Source organism: Anolis carolinensis, chromosome 5, assembly GCF_035594765.1.
Source record: "Anolis carolinensis isolate JA03-04 chromosome 5, rAnoCar3.1.pri, whole genome shotgun sequence".
In the NCBI taxonomy this organism is placed as follows: Eukaryota; Metazoa; Chordata; class Lepidosauria; order Squamata; family Dactyloidae; genus Anolis; species Anolis carolinensis.
In genome coordinates this window covers 85,088,106-85,103,428 of record NC_085845.1, presented here as the reverse complement: position 1 = coordinate 85,103,428, position 15,323 = coordinate 85,088,106, and the positions used below count along the sequence as shown (strand labels likewise).

General features: G+C 40.8%; 1 protein-coding gene across 6 annotated transcripts in view; it reads right to left on the bottom strand.

Moving 5' to 3' along the window:
• Window positions 1-15,323, bottom strand: part of reln (reelin) — a 395,806-nt gene that overhangs the window by 325,346 nt on the left and 55,137 nt on the right. For all 6 annotated transcript variants that reach the window (XM_062981720.1, XM_062981721.1, XM_008111538.3 and 3 more), the window contains exon 2: window positions 15,083-15,193. In XM_062981720.1, the coding sequence (XP_062837790.1) occupies window positions 15,083-15,193 (111 nt within the window). The remainder of the gene's footprint in view (window positions 1-15,082; window positions 15,194-15,323) is intronic.

Here is a 15,323-nt window from a genome sequence, read left to right as displayed (position 1 = left end):
CTGTGTCCAGTTTTGGGCACCGCAGATGAAGGGAGATGCTGACAAGCTGGAAAGCGTCCAGAGGAGGGCAACTAAAATGATTAAGGGTCTGGAGAACAAGCCCTATGAGGAGAGGCTTAAAGAGCTGGGCATGTTTAGCCTGCAGAAGAGAAGGCTGAGAGGAGACATGATAGCCATGTACAAATATGTGAGGGGAAGTCATAGGGAGGAGGGAGCAAGCTTATTTTCTGCTGCCCTGCAGACTAGGACACGGAACAATGGCTTCAAACTACAGGAAAGGAGATTCCACCTGAACATCAGGAAGAACTTCCTCACTGTGAGGGCTGTTCGGCAGTGGAACTCTCTCCCCCGGGCCGTGGTGGAGGCTCCTTCTTTGGAGGCTTTTAAGCAGAGGCTGGATGGCCATCTGTCGGGGGTGCTTTGAATGCGATTTCCTGCTTCTTAGCGGGGGGTTGGACTAGATGGCCCTTGAGGTCTCTTCCAACTCTACTATTCTATGATTCTATGATTCTATGATCCAGAACATTGTATAAGCGAATGTTGGATAAGTGAGATTCTTCTTTAATATGAAATAATTACTGGGATAGAATAATGCAGAACAATATAATCTCTAAAACCAGGACAGTAAATAAACAGGGGAATTCCACACAGGAAACAATCAGGGCCAGCTAACACCTTCCAACAAAGTATTCCCATCATCAAAGTCTGGCAAACCCTGTTTTCTCAGGGCCACAGACAGTAGAAGCACATAAAATATCGCAAACAACACCACTCTGAAAACAAGGGAATTCCAGACAGGAAACAATCGGGGCCAGCTAACACCTCCCAACAAAGTATTCCCATCATCAAAGTCTGGAAAATCCTCTGTTTTCTCAGGGCCACAGACAGTAGAAGCACATAAAATATCACAAACAACACCACTCTGAAAACAAGGGAATTCCAGACAGGAAACAATCAGGGCCAGCTAACACCTCCCAACAAAAAATTCACTCAGGGAGGAAACAGCCAGGCTTTAAAGCTGCAAGGCCATTACATCCTAATCACTTTTCCTAATTGCAGCATTCATACTTGCCTCCAACAAACAAACAAAAAACCAATCAGAAATATTGTATATTCACAACCTTTAGCAAATAATATCCCCTGATGGCGCAGCGTGTTAAAGCGCTGAGCTGCTGAACTTCTGGACCGAAAGGCCACAGGTTTGAATTGGGGGAGCGGAGAGAGCCCCCACTGTTAGCCCCAGCTTCTGCCAACCCAGAAGTTCGAAAACATGCAAATGTGAGTGCATCAATAGGTACTGCTCCAGCGGGAAGGTAACGCCGCTCCATGTAGTCATCCCACATGACCTTGGGGGAGTCTACGGACAACGCCGGCTCTTCGGCTTAGAAATGGAGATGAGCACCAACCTCCAGAGTAAGACACGACTGGACTTAATGTCTGGGGAAAACCTTTACCCTTGACCTTAACTACCACCAATTCCTCAATACTTTATTTCCCATACCACCATACTTCGCCACAGCAACGCGTGGCCGGGCACAGCTAGTGTTTTATATATTTACTAGCTTTGCCCGGCCATGTGTTGCTGTGGCTTATAGGAATTATTTGTTGGGTAGGTGGAATAGGAGTGAATAGGGTTGAAGGTGGAACGTTTGGTCGTTTTGTGGAGTGGGTGGAGTAGTATCGTGAATTAAAGAGGCGGTTTGAAGCGTGGTTACGTGTTTAGTAGGGGAATTGTTGTTTGGGGAGATTGTATGGGAGTGAATAGGTTTGTAGGTTAAAAGAATAGTCACTTTGTAGATAGGGTATCCTTGGTAGGTGGGGTTGAGTGGGATAGAGTAGTGTCATGGTTTCAGAGGTTGGGGGTTCTGCATGTAGGGGAAATGTTGGTTGGTGTGGTTGAAAAGTAATGAATAGTGTTGATGGTGGTAAGGTTGCCTGGTTTGTACTTTGTGGAATCCTTGGTTGGTTAGTTTGAATAGGAAGTAATAGTGTCAGTGTGGGAGGTTTGAATGGTGGAATTAGTCACCTTGATTAGGATTTAATGGGGTTGGAGGTTTAAAGCGTGTTTGGTTTGTGTCTGGAGGAATTGTTTGTTGGGAAGTGTTAGGTGGCTGTGATTGTTTTGTTTGTGGAATTCCCAATTTTTCTGGTTTTGGAGTGTTGTTGTTTATTTACTGTCGTGGTTTTAGAAATATTATTGTTGTGTATTATTATAGTATAGTAATCTTCTATATATATAAAAAAGTGATGGAATCCTGGCGACTGACAAAAAAACAAAACTAAAGGCCCCCCAACCTCGAAATTTGACAACACAACCCATCATCCATGCCTCTAGGTTGATACAACAAAAGAAAAATAAAGTCATAATTAGGGGGAGATGAATAATTTTTTAATCCAATTGCTGCCATTTAAAAGGCTAAGCTCTGCCCACTTGTCTCCTAGCAACCCACTCAGCCCAGGGGACAGGCAGAGTTAGGCCTCTTCCACGCTGCCTATAAGATACAGATTATCAGATTTTAACTGGATTATATGGCAGTGTAGACTCAAGGCCCTTCCACAGAGTTATATAACCCATTTAGAATCTTATATTATCTACTTTGAACTGGATTATCTTGACTCCACACTGCCATATAATCCACTTCAGTGTGCATTCTATCCAGCTGTGTAGAAGGGGACTCATATAATCCAGTTCTAAGCAGATAATATAAGATTATAAATATACAGTACAGTCTCACTTATCCAACATAAACAGGCCGGCAGAACGTTGGATAAGTGAATATGTTGAATAATAAGAAGGGATTCAGGAAAAGCCGATTAAACATCAAATTAGGTCATCATTATGTAAATTAAGCATTAAAAAATCATGTTATACAACAAATTTGACAGAAAAAGTAGTTCCATGTGCAGTAATGCTATGTAGTAATTACTGTATTTACAAATTTACCACCAAAATGTCACAATGAATTTGAAACACTGACTACAAAAACATTGACTACTAAAAGGCAGACTGCATTGGATAATCCAGAACATTGGATAAGTGAATGTTGGATAAGTGAGATTCTACTGTAATACGAAATAATTACTGTGGTAGAATAATACACAACAATATAATCTCTAAAACCAGGACAGTAAATAAAGAGCAACACTCTGAAAGCAGGGAAATTGGGAATTCCACAAAGGAAACAATCAGGGCCAGCTAACACATCCCAAGAAATAATTCTTCCAGAAAGGAAGCTGACAATGGAGTGAAGCAGTGTGTATTACCAAAGTCATTATTATTACTATTACTATTATTATTATTGTGTTGCTGTGAACCGTGAAAATGAATACAATCTGCCTCCAAGTATTCAAAAACACTAACATCAGAATATATAAAAATTACTGTGGTATAATAAAACAGAACAATACAATCTCTAAAATCAGAACACTAAATAAAGAACAACACTCTGAAAACAGGGGAATTCCACACAGGAAACAATCAGGGCCAGCTAACACTTCCCAACAAAGTCTTCCCATCACCAAAGTCTGGCAAATCCTCTGTTTTCTCAGGGCCACAGACAGTAGAAACACATAAAATATAGCAAACAACACCACTCTAAAAACAAGGGAATTCCAGACACGAAACAATCAGGGCCAGCTAACACCCCCCAACAAAAAATTCACTCAGGGAGGAAACAGCCAGGCTTTAAAGCTGCAAGGCCATTACATGCTAATCATTTCCCCTAATTACAGCATTCATTCAGGTTTGAATTGGGGGAGTGGACAGAGCCCCCACTGTTAGCCCCAGCTTCTGCCAACCCTAAAGTTCAAAAATATGAAAATGAGAGTAGATGAATAGGTACTGCTTCGGCGGAAAGGTAATGGCGCTCCATGCAGTCATGCCACATGACCTTGGAGGAATCTACGGACAATGCCAGCTCTTCTGCTTAGCAATGGAGATGAGCCCCAACCCCCAGAGTCAGACATGACTGGACTTAACGTCAGGGGAAAACCTTTACCCTTTACCTTAACTACCACCAATTCCTCAATACTTTATTTCCCATAAAACCATACTTCGCCACAGCAACGCGTGGCGGGGGACAGCTAGTTGTTATATATTATATTTATAATGATATATGATATGTGTAGAATTGGATTCTATGAGGGTGGTTGTATATAGTTGTATAAAATGTATATTGAATTGGATTAGATGGTAGGGTAGAATGAATGTGCTGTTCTATAGGAATATTATTTAGAATGGGAAGGTAGATAATCCAGTTTAAAGGAGATATTGGGAGATGTGTGTTGGTATTTTGGGTAATATAGGTGTGTTGGAGGGTGTTGAGTGTATATTGTGAGATAATTCAGTTTAAATGAGATAATTTGTATTTTCTAGGTAGAATGGATGGGTGTTTAGGACTATTTCTCAGTATTCCTGGCCTGAGGCCCTTTCCTTTTTCCCCTCAGCTGCTTAAGAGGAATAGAAAAGGGAAAAGGAAGGGGTTTGAGGCCAGGAATGGTGGGAGTTGAAGTCGAAAACGCCTGAGGGAAGGGCGAAGGTTGGTTTACTTGCCACTTTCCGGTGTCCTTAGCTGTCCGCCGCTATTGAGGAACTGCCTGGAAGTGGCTACTCTAGGAAGTGGAGGCCTTGTGGTTTCGGTAGACTTCCGCCTGGTCCTAAGATGGCGCCCAAAGGCAGGAGGTGGGGCTTTTTCCCTTTCTGCCTCCCTGTCTCCCTCCCTCCCTTCCTGCTTGTCGAGAAGAGAATAGAATAATTAGAGGTAGTCGCACAGGGAAGGGTAGGAGGTTCAGGTGTCTGGAGTAGAGGTAGTAGTTTGACCTGGCCGCAGTGGGTGGAGGCAGTTTAGTGGGTGAAGGAGAGGGCGGCATGTTTTCTATATATAAAAGGCTTTGTGAGCGCGGTTTTTGGGTGTTTTGATTGTGTTTTTAGTGTCATTGTGTGGTATCATACTTGACGCGGGGATGATGATTTGTGTGGTAAATTTTCAAGTTTGGGTTTTTTTGGGTTTTGTTGTTTTGTGCGTCGCCGCAACGCCAAAAGCCTTTTTATATAGAGAAGATTGCCTTTAAGGGCCTCATTTCCTTTCAGTCACTCCACCATGCATTTTTCGTTTCACTATATGCAAGCATTTTATTAACAGTTTGTGGGATGCCTTACAGTTAAACAATTGTTGTCCTGAAGAGATTTCATTTTAATTTTATTGTGGTAATGAGGGGAAAAGACAAGAAGGGAAATGGGCCATTCTGGGAGTTATAGTCCAAAAACAAATACCAAAAACATAAGAGAACTTGAAACTGCAGTGCCTACAAAACACACACACCACTGTATGCTGCAGCATGGATTAAAGAGTTTACAGTGCAGGAAAAGTCTGAGGGCCCTTCTACACAACTAAAACCCACTTCCTTCCAGGTTTCAGTCCTTACGTCCTCCCATAACCCTGAGCTTTCCCTCTGCGGGCCGCATCCAGCCACCCCCAGCCCCCTATTCCCCTTAAAAAACTTATCCAGTTTACTTTGGATTAATCCAGGTTTACCTGAGGCATCGTTTGAATGCCTCAGTTAAATACATTACCTATCACGGGTTTTGGGCTTGTGTAGAAGGGCCTTGAGATAAGCCCTTTAGTGCACTACAGCAAATCGCAATATATTCCAGATTGCAGAGTGAAATCAGCCCTGCAGAATGTGAAGGCACAAATTCTGTGTGAAGCATTCTTGTTGGCATACACACCTTTGAAGACAGAAGTATTAAGATAGCATTGTTCCCTTATCAAGATTGCATTGCTCCATTTTCTAATTACCAGTGAATGCCATCATAATTTTGACCAAATGGGACTATAAACAAACTTAAAGGGGTAAGTGCAATCCTGCTTGGTCACTTGAATAATTAAAGAGCATGTCGGTAGTGCCGCCCCCATACACAGGGGACCCTGTTACAATATGCACTCAATCCCAAAGTGATGCTTAAGTAACCATTTAATGCAGATTATGTGTGGGCAGCCAAACAGACAAGATTTAGTAGAGTTTTACAATCTAACAAACTGCAGTAGCTCAATGTTTACAATCAATGCTCTTCTCCTGACCAGTACATGTACTAGGCTCTGCCTTTGTAATCTTGACCCCATTGCATTCTTTGCATCCAACAATCCTGGTTGATTTTGAGAGAACACATTAATCTATTTAGGGGCACATAGCATCCTGAATAAAGTAAATTTGTTTATATCGGGTCAAAAACATTGCGTAATAAATAAGTTTTAAAATGATAAAATAAAGGAATCACAAGCAGCTAAATAGTTTTAGACCAAAAGCGGGCAACAGCAACCTCCTCCTCAGTACATAAAGTCAGGGTATCAACTAGAGACAACACTTTGGGCTATAGCAATAGCTGCTACTTCACTTTTGATTTGTCCCCCACCCCACCCCCACCCCCCACCCCCCGGGTATAGAAGTACAGATTCTCCAATCCAGTGAAATAGAGAATTAAAATTTTAGCTCTCAACATCTTCGTTGAATTAGTGGGATGTTTTCAAGTAAAGGTGAAGTACACCTGGGATGTTATATGCCTCGCTGTTCTTATTAGGAGTGACATCCATATGTGTTAAATATAAAATAAATTAAGATAGATATGAAATGCAAAAGATTCAATCAGGAAGTGAGCATTTGTCAATCTAATTTAGCATATTCATATTTATTTATGTTTAATGCTTGCTAAATCGTAAAGCCTTGGAGAGCAAAACACATTAATTTAATTGACTGAGCACTACTGGTAATACATGAAAAATCTAAATATTATTTAATGACAGCTTTTTTCCTGGAAGAAATAGAAGCTTCAGGGGAGAGGCCCACCTTGCACACTGTGGCTCTGTTTTGGATTGGAAATCCTTGTAGTTGCTATGTTAAAGAAAATTTGTAACATTTAATTTTACCCTCAGGTAGAAGAACACTGAAATACCAACATAATTTAGCATACAAATTATTGTTTCTCTGAATATAGTATCATAATTACTACAATCACAAGCTTAGCTTACACTCTCTTCTGGTTTACAAATATCTGAGTATTCTCACGCAAGTACTAGTGCATAACTTGTATTTTAACTATGTGTATCTTGTTTATGTCTTTTAATAGTGTTTTATCACTTTGTTTTAATGATGTTGTATCCTGCCTCAAGCAGCAAGGAGAGGCAGGTAATGCATTTTTATATTATGATTATTATGATTATGATTATGATTATGATTATGATTATTATTATTATTATTATTATTATTATTATTATTATTATTATTATGTAGGCACCTCAGTTCTGTGAGCAGTGTTCAGTAAATGAGTCTTCTGTTTCCTCTATGCATCTCCTCTCTTTGACATTGAATTTATGTTTTATTAGACAAGGATCAGTGGTTGAAAACCGACATAATATGGATATTGACCATTCACCAATAATTTTTGGAACATGTCTAATGGTTTAGTGCAAAACAGTGAGAAGTCACAGTCTTCAGTTCTTTGAACAGATAAAAAGGGGAAAACCTGCAATAAATGCTTGAAGTATAGCTTCTCATATAAGGAAGATAAGAACTATCCCAAGCCCCAGGTCGAAGTGTGGGGAAATATTATCCAATGGTACAGTGAAATCTGCTATATTCTTACAACATTTACAAACAAATGCCAGTTATACAATGCCTCCAAGTTCTATCCTAGGGCCTTTCTACACAGTCAAGTAACCCAGAATATCAAAGCTGAAAATCCCACAATATATGCTTTGAACTGGGATATCTAAGTCCACACTGCCATATATTCCAGTTCAAAGCTTTTTTTTTTTTCGTGTCAGGAGCAACCGGAGTTGTTCAAAGTTGTTAAAGTTGTTCAAAGCTGATAATGTAGGATTTTATTCAGCTGTATGGAAAAGCTGGGTTGCAGTTAAACGTCAAGAAAACCAAGATCATGGCAACTACACCTATTGATAACTGGCAAATAGAGGGAGAAAACGTGGAGGCAGTGACAGACTTTATATTTCTAGGCACGAAGATCACTGCAGATGCAGACTGTAGCCAGGAAGTCAGAAGACGTTTACTTCTTGGGAGGAACTTTGGAGCAATGGCCAACCTTGGCAAAATAGTGAAGAGCAGAGACATCACACTGGCAACGAAGGTCCGCATAGTCAAAGCAATGGTATTCCCCATAGTAACCTATGGATGCGAAAGCTGGACCATAAGGAAGGCTGAGCGAAGGAAGATAGATGCTTTTGAACTCTGGTGCTGGAGGAAAATCCTGAGAGTGCCTTGGACCGCAAGAAGATCCAACCAGTCCATCCTCCAGGAAATAATGCCTGGCTGCTCACTGGAGGGAAGGATATTAGAGGCAAAGCTGAAGTATTTCGGCCACATCATGAGGAGACAGGAAAGCTTGGAAAACATCACGATGCTGGGGAAGATGGAAGGAAAAAGGAAGAGAGGCCGACCAAGGGCAAGATGGATGGACGGTATCCTTGAAGTGACTGGCTTGACCTTGAAGGAACTGGGGGCGGTGACGGCCGACAAGGAGCTCTGGCGTGGACTGGTCCATGAGGTCACGAAGAGTCGGAGACAACTAAATGACTGAGCAGCAGCAGCAATGGAAGGGGCCACAGTGAAGTGGCACAGCAGAGTACTTTAGTCAATGTGCAGAGGAAAAGGATTTCATCAAAATTTCTTGCTTAACATGTAGTCCAATGCCAATCTGTGCTGCATCTGGGTGTTGGCTAAAGAGTCTGTTTCCATTTGAAGTGATTGTAATCCTTTCTTAAATTCTCCCGTCAGATATGCTATAGCCAGCTTTCATTTCCTTCCAAAAACTTCATGGCTTTCATGTTTCAAATTACTAGAAATCTTGGCCATCTGTGTGTAATCCCACAGTTTGTAATGCCAATTTTAATGCTTAGCGTTTTTTTCACTTTTCCAATCTTTGGCAATCGTTATACCTACAGTTGTGAAGCTGTAATGGCAAATTTCTCTTTCTGGCTGCTCTAGACTTTTTCTCCCTCTACTTCTGCATCATCTGCACCTCTTTCTCCTCCTGCACAGCCTCCTTAACTTCTTCTGCCTGGAACTGCCAAGTTTGCCCCAAGTACTCTTTCTTATTTCTTCTTTGTTCTTGTCTTTCTTGTCTCTCTTCTCCTGACTGTCTTCTTCAGTGGCGAAGTCCTTATGATATTTCCTTAAGAACTGCTCAGCCTTCATGGTGTTGGTGATAAAGTGTCTCTTAGTTTTATGATAGAAGGACACTCCTTGGGGGTAGAGCCATCTGAAGGGTATATTTTTCTTTTTAAGTTTATTCACCAGAAAATCAAAATCTGTTTTCTTTTTCAGGAATCTTCCAGGGATCTCTTTTAGCAACAGGAATTTATTTCCCTCTTTTATAATTGGGGTTTTAAATTGTTCTTTCTTCTTTTTTTCCCCAAAATCATGTCTTTGCATGTTCTAGCAATAAATTGCACAATGCAGTCCCTGGAGATTTTCTTTTGTTTTACTATTGCAGAACTCACTCTGTAGCATGTTGATAAAGAATTCAGCATTATTGATAATAGTTACACTTTTATCTTTTTCATCTTTTTTAAGCAAAAAAAGAGGTGCAGCTAGTACACTGTGAAAAATATTCAGTCTACAGAGCTGCAAGCTGAGTGAAAATGCCATAACAAAGGGGCAAGCACAGGTGAGTGAACTATGGGTGCAAGTATTATGCGAGGAATATTAAAATATCAATTTGGGCACCCAAAAAGGGGTATGTGAACATTACGTAATAGCAACTATTATGTGATGAAATATGGTAGTCTATATTTTCTATCTGAGGACCAATGGACAATAAGTAATAAACTACTAACCACTTGAAACAGCTCTGCTTGATGTTTCCTTACAGATGCAATCATAGCATGACAGAATAATTTATTTGCTGTCAATATTGCCATAGAATAAGCCTTCAAATAATCTCTAGCTCATCTTCAGTCAAACTTATCCCAGGTCCTCTGCTAACACTGGTCTAGATTGCATGTCACACATTTAGTAACTGACAGCTCCTTGGAAAATCAGAGGACTGGTTTGGCTTCACTTCACAAGAAGGAACATCCAGGTGCGGTTATGTCCACCACCTATTCAAGAGGTCAATCAATATTTTAACAGAGTTGCCTGCTGCGGCAACAGGAAAATCTTCAAAAACCACCAGGAAACCATCCAGATTCATTAGCCTCCTGAGTGGACCAGCTGATTCGAGCACAAAGGAAATATTGATTTGGATGTAACAAAATGTTTCTTCACACTAAGATCGCATCATCCCATCTTGCTCAGAAAACAAGATCAGGATGTGCTCACCAGCATAAGTGGTGCCACACACCATTTAAGATAAACCCATGTTCTCCTTGTGATCAGGAAATCCTGAGCCATTCCAGAAAGGGCAATCTCAGCATGGATGTCGAAGTCCCCCAGCACAAGCCAAGAAAGCTCCAGTACAAACCCCATGATCACCTTAGCTAACTCAGGAAGGGAAACTATTGACTAGTGGTATCTCTGTTCTATTCTGGCTATACAGGAAAACATACTCAAACTCCATAGACTGAGGAATAAATGACCTGATGATAACATGATCGACTATTGGAACAAAAAACCCGGGGCAAAAAAGCTGAGAGAGATTAATCCCTTCCCTTTGTCCAATCTATCTGGGTCTCTGTGATTCAAGTCAGATTGGCATGCTCATCCAGAATCATCCTAAATAGCAATAATTTTCCCACTCACGGACTTGGCATTCAAAAGCAAAATGTTCAACTCAGGAAAACTCTCACTAAGGCTATTCAGGCTATTTGAGCTGGAAGACAGTCTGGGGGCAACCAGAACACCATTGCACCCATTTATCTTAATAACATCACTATCTTCTTCTTCTATATATCAGTTTACCCTCTATCACACTACTGATTGTTCCACAATCCCCCATACCTGTCCTTCTGTTGCTAACACGTTTCCTTTGATAAGCAGCTTTGTTCTTTAAAACAAATAAAAACTATACTGAAAGGTCAATATTAAAAACTGCTTCACTAAATGACAGATGAAACTCTTTAAGCAGTTAAGGATACAAAAGTTAAAGAGGACAGAAATAGGATCAGAACCCTGAATGCAACTGTTCAGCAACTTGTGCACAAGGACATAGAAAACTACAATAACAATCAATGCAGAGAAATAGATGACTATGACAAAGAAGTTAGAACAAGAGACATCTTCCACAAGATCTAAGAAATCAAAGAGAAATTTAAATCAAATGTTGGGGTGCTCTATGACCAGCAGGAACACAGTAAACGTTCAAGAAGAAGTTAAAAGATGATGAACTGTATAAAATAATGACAGATTCATTCAAGGAAGAATTATTTGAAGATAACAACCCAATTTTAGAAAATGAAGTGGAAGCTGCACTCAAAGCACTTAGGAGAAATATTTTATCAGAAACAGGTGGCATACTAATAGAGCTATTTCAAACTACAGATAGCATTTCTACACTGACTCATTCCAAAAGCGGGATAAATCAGCTCTGTGGTGGCTGTATGATGCACAGAGCTGATTCAAGTTGACATGGACCAAGGCCACCTAACTGCATTAACTCTTCAAGAATCTGGAGTAAACTGCAACTTTGGGCAACATTCCAAGTTCATGTTGCGGGACAGTCAGGACTCCTTCCCACCTTCTTAGCAGCCCAGAGCTTGTGGTCAAAACCACTTGCCACTCTGTATCAGCACCAGGATAAAGGGCCCACACAGAGCTCCCAAGAGACATCTTCTCAAATTCTAACTAAAATCTGCCAACAGATATGGAAAACAAAAAATAACACATAGATTGGAAATTATCAATATTCCAGTAGTCCTTCTGTGGTCATTATCTCTTCAAGGTGCTTTATAATGTGAGCACCCTAAATAAGTCTTGCTTTTATAGCCCTAACAATCAGGGACTCAAATGATTCTGACTCATGGTCCTTAGTGGCTTCCCAAATCCATATTTAATTGGGGGAAAGTGCCAATGATTCTAACAGGACTTACTTTCAAATAAGAATTTATTTAATTGCAGACTCGCTGACAGAAAAGAATCATTCAATAATTTCAGTGTCTAAATGTTTAGATATTTTGTCTATAGCTCCAGCACCAGAAGATTTTTGATAGCAATATAGCGGCAGAAGAATACACTGGTGTGTTCTTGCTGTTACACACAGTCATCAATGAGGGCCTAAATCGTAGACTTGTGCATGGATTTTGTTTTCTTCCTCTTCCTTCGGTACCTCCAGGAGCCTGTAACAATAAAAGCCCTCTGGGCATGAAAACCCGCCCGCAACGAAAACAAGCGGGAGCCGATTTCAGTTCCTCCTACCCTATTTGGCATCACAGTTTAATCCTTTTGATTTTTGTTTATTTTCCTGATTCTTTTTGTATAATGGGACTGACTGTGAGTTGGGGAGCTGAGGGAATGTGGGTGAAGTGCGAACATATTTGGGGGCTTGGAGAGTCAGTCTTTTAGCTTGTTTTTCTCCTTCCCTTCCTCTCCTTCAGAAAATACTTCTAAATAATAATTATTATTAATAATAGTAATGCCAGAAAACAGAAAGAGAAGCATAACTCTCCTCTAGAGTAGAAAGTAGAAACAGCTTTATGGAAGCAAAACCCCGAGCAGAAAGGAGGTTGCAGCCTTGCACGCAAGAGAGGGGATTTTAAAGGTGGTCTAGGGAGCATAGCTCCACTGAGCTGCAGATCATCATTCCTTCTTCCCTGGGCCTCCTTAAAATCCCCTTGGAAACTGTGTGCCATGCTGCTGGTGCTGGGAGAGAAAGCGTGTGCACCTTCCTCTTCTCTAGAGGAGAACAGCTTTAAGAAGCATTAAACCCAGTCCCCTCTCCAGAAACTTAAGAGAGGTAACTCTGATGTATTTTTTAATCCAGGTCTTAATGAAGGATATGGAAGGGGAGCCCGTGGGAAGCTCCCCCCAATAATGGGCTGACAAGGGAGCATTTTAACTTCATTGTTGACACCCAGCCTCTCTTGAAGGGAAGAAAGGAAAGGCTCCCAGGGGAAAGGAGAGCATCGTAAGTTCCCCATTGTTGCCAATGGGCCAAAGAGACACTTTTTTGGGATGTGGAACAAAAATGCCCATTTGGCAGCACACCCGTTTTCGGGAGGCTCTGGAAAATATGGATATGTGGGACTTCCGGTATCCGACAAGCAGAAACAAATAGCAATTCACCTGAAAGCTTACTAAACAGGGTGATGTTAGAACTGTTAGGGAAGAAATGCAACCTTAAATTGTGATACAAAGTTGCATTAGGTAGAATCCCAACATACTATCAAATTCCATTCCCTCTCTTTCCACTGGCATAATGTTGCTCAGAAAAATAGAGGTGGCATAACTTGAAATATTCCCATAGAATTCAACAAGAGCCCAAATGAATGCCCCCTGCCCCTTGCTCCTTCATTCAAATAGCTATGATGAAGCACCATATTCTGATTAATTCAACAAGCACTTATAGCTCACAGTACATATAAGCCCAGGAAAGAGAATTTATAACTCAGATGGGAGGGCTGAGGAATGGGTCATAACTCTCTGTACTCAGGCTGTGCATGTGTGGACTACATAAAAGGGAACTGTAGTGATGGGAACCATGCTGAAAAGGCACTTTATACAAATGACCAGTGTGAGTCCATTTGGTCTTTTAGAGCATTGACAACTTTCTTGTTCTACGTATACTCAAGCAATAGATTTCTCTTATATTTCATGGAATGAAATTTAAAAGGCATCTTTTTAACAGAAGAGAAAGCTCCTGTTTTGTTTTCAACACATTCAGTAGAAATGAGGCAGAGCAGTGTTCCCTTTCAGGCTGGTAATTGTCCATTTACACAGATCACCTAAGCCAAGTCATTTCTCTCCATAGCCACGAAGACTAACCAACTGAATGTCACACTGCAGTCAATGGTCTTTTCTCTTTGCAAAGCCCCCTCAAAAAGGGCAGTTTATATTCAAGGATAGCCACATTAGCCGTGCAGCAAAATACAACCTAACACAATATCTACAAGCACCAATACCTTTTGGGGACTAACTCTAAAGCACAAAATACATTTTATACAAGATTTTGAAGCTTCATTAGCTTTCAAAGATATTAAAAACCACACAGGAGGAAAATGGTGACAGGCCTACATTCTGTCTGAGATGTTGACAGTTCAGATAGTATTGAGGGGTTTAAATGGAGGCAGAGACCACTCCTATCATTATCAACAGCAGCAGCAGCAGCAGCAGTAGTAGTATTGGGAAATTTGTATCAAAGTAGGGGCAGAATACAAGGGCATAGTTAATTTTATCCCTGCTTGTCATTTTTCCACCGAAATTTCCCCCCCAGCTGCATTCTCCTTCACTTGTGGGCATGAAGTGAGTAGGATGGTCCCCCTCCCACCACCACCATTGGTGGTTATCTCAAAAGAACAGCCCCACCAATGCCACTGAGACTGGATCTACACTGCCCAATATCCCAGGATCTGATTCCAGATTAATTGCTTATCCCATATGTTCTGGTAGTGTAGACTCATATGATCCACACTACCAGAAAATATGGGATAATCTGGGATCAGATCCTGGGATATAGGGCAGTGTAAATCCAGCCTGAGATGGCCCCAAATTTGGAAATAGTGCATCAATAAGGAGAGGTGAGATGCTCCTTCCTTCCTCCCTCCATCTCATGACAGAGGCAGGTGGAGGGCGAGAGGTAAATAAAGCAGGGGTCTGGAATCAAAAAGCTTCAATTATTGAAGGTTTTCAGATATTGGATTTCCAAATTAGACATGCTCAACCTATATAAACTATGAACAATTTGTGATGATGTTTTTATATGTTTGACAAAGAATGCAAAGCTTCTTGCTAGTCCTAGTGTGTGGTTGGATGTGGTACTAGTTGTTCTCAATTTAATTACCCTGTTTGAGAGTTCCATTACTATTCCGCATTTCCCAGCATTTTCAAATAATGATGTGTTTTTGTGTGAGTGAGAGAAAGTGAGAGAAAGAGAGACAGAGACAAAGAGAGCTCATTGGATGAAATAAACTGGACTTACCAAATCCAAAAGCACTGGAGCCAGCAATACTCTGTGAAGCTTGAACACTGGTAGACGTATAAAGTCCTGTGACCAGTAGGCCATCAAAAAAGGTGCTTGTTGAAATAGTCACTGAAATGGGAAAAAATAACTAATTACCAATTACAAGGCAAAGCTTTCACCCCAACCTCACAGCCTGTAAGTCTATTTCTAATGCATATATATACTGTACAAAGTTTGTAGTTATTTCTTAATTTTCTTT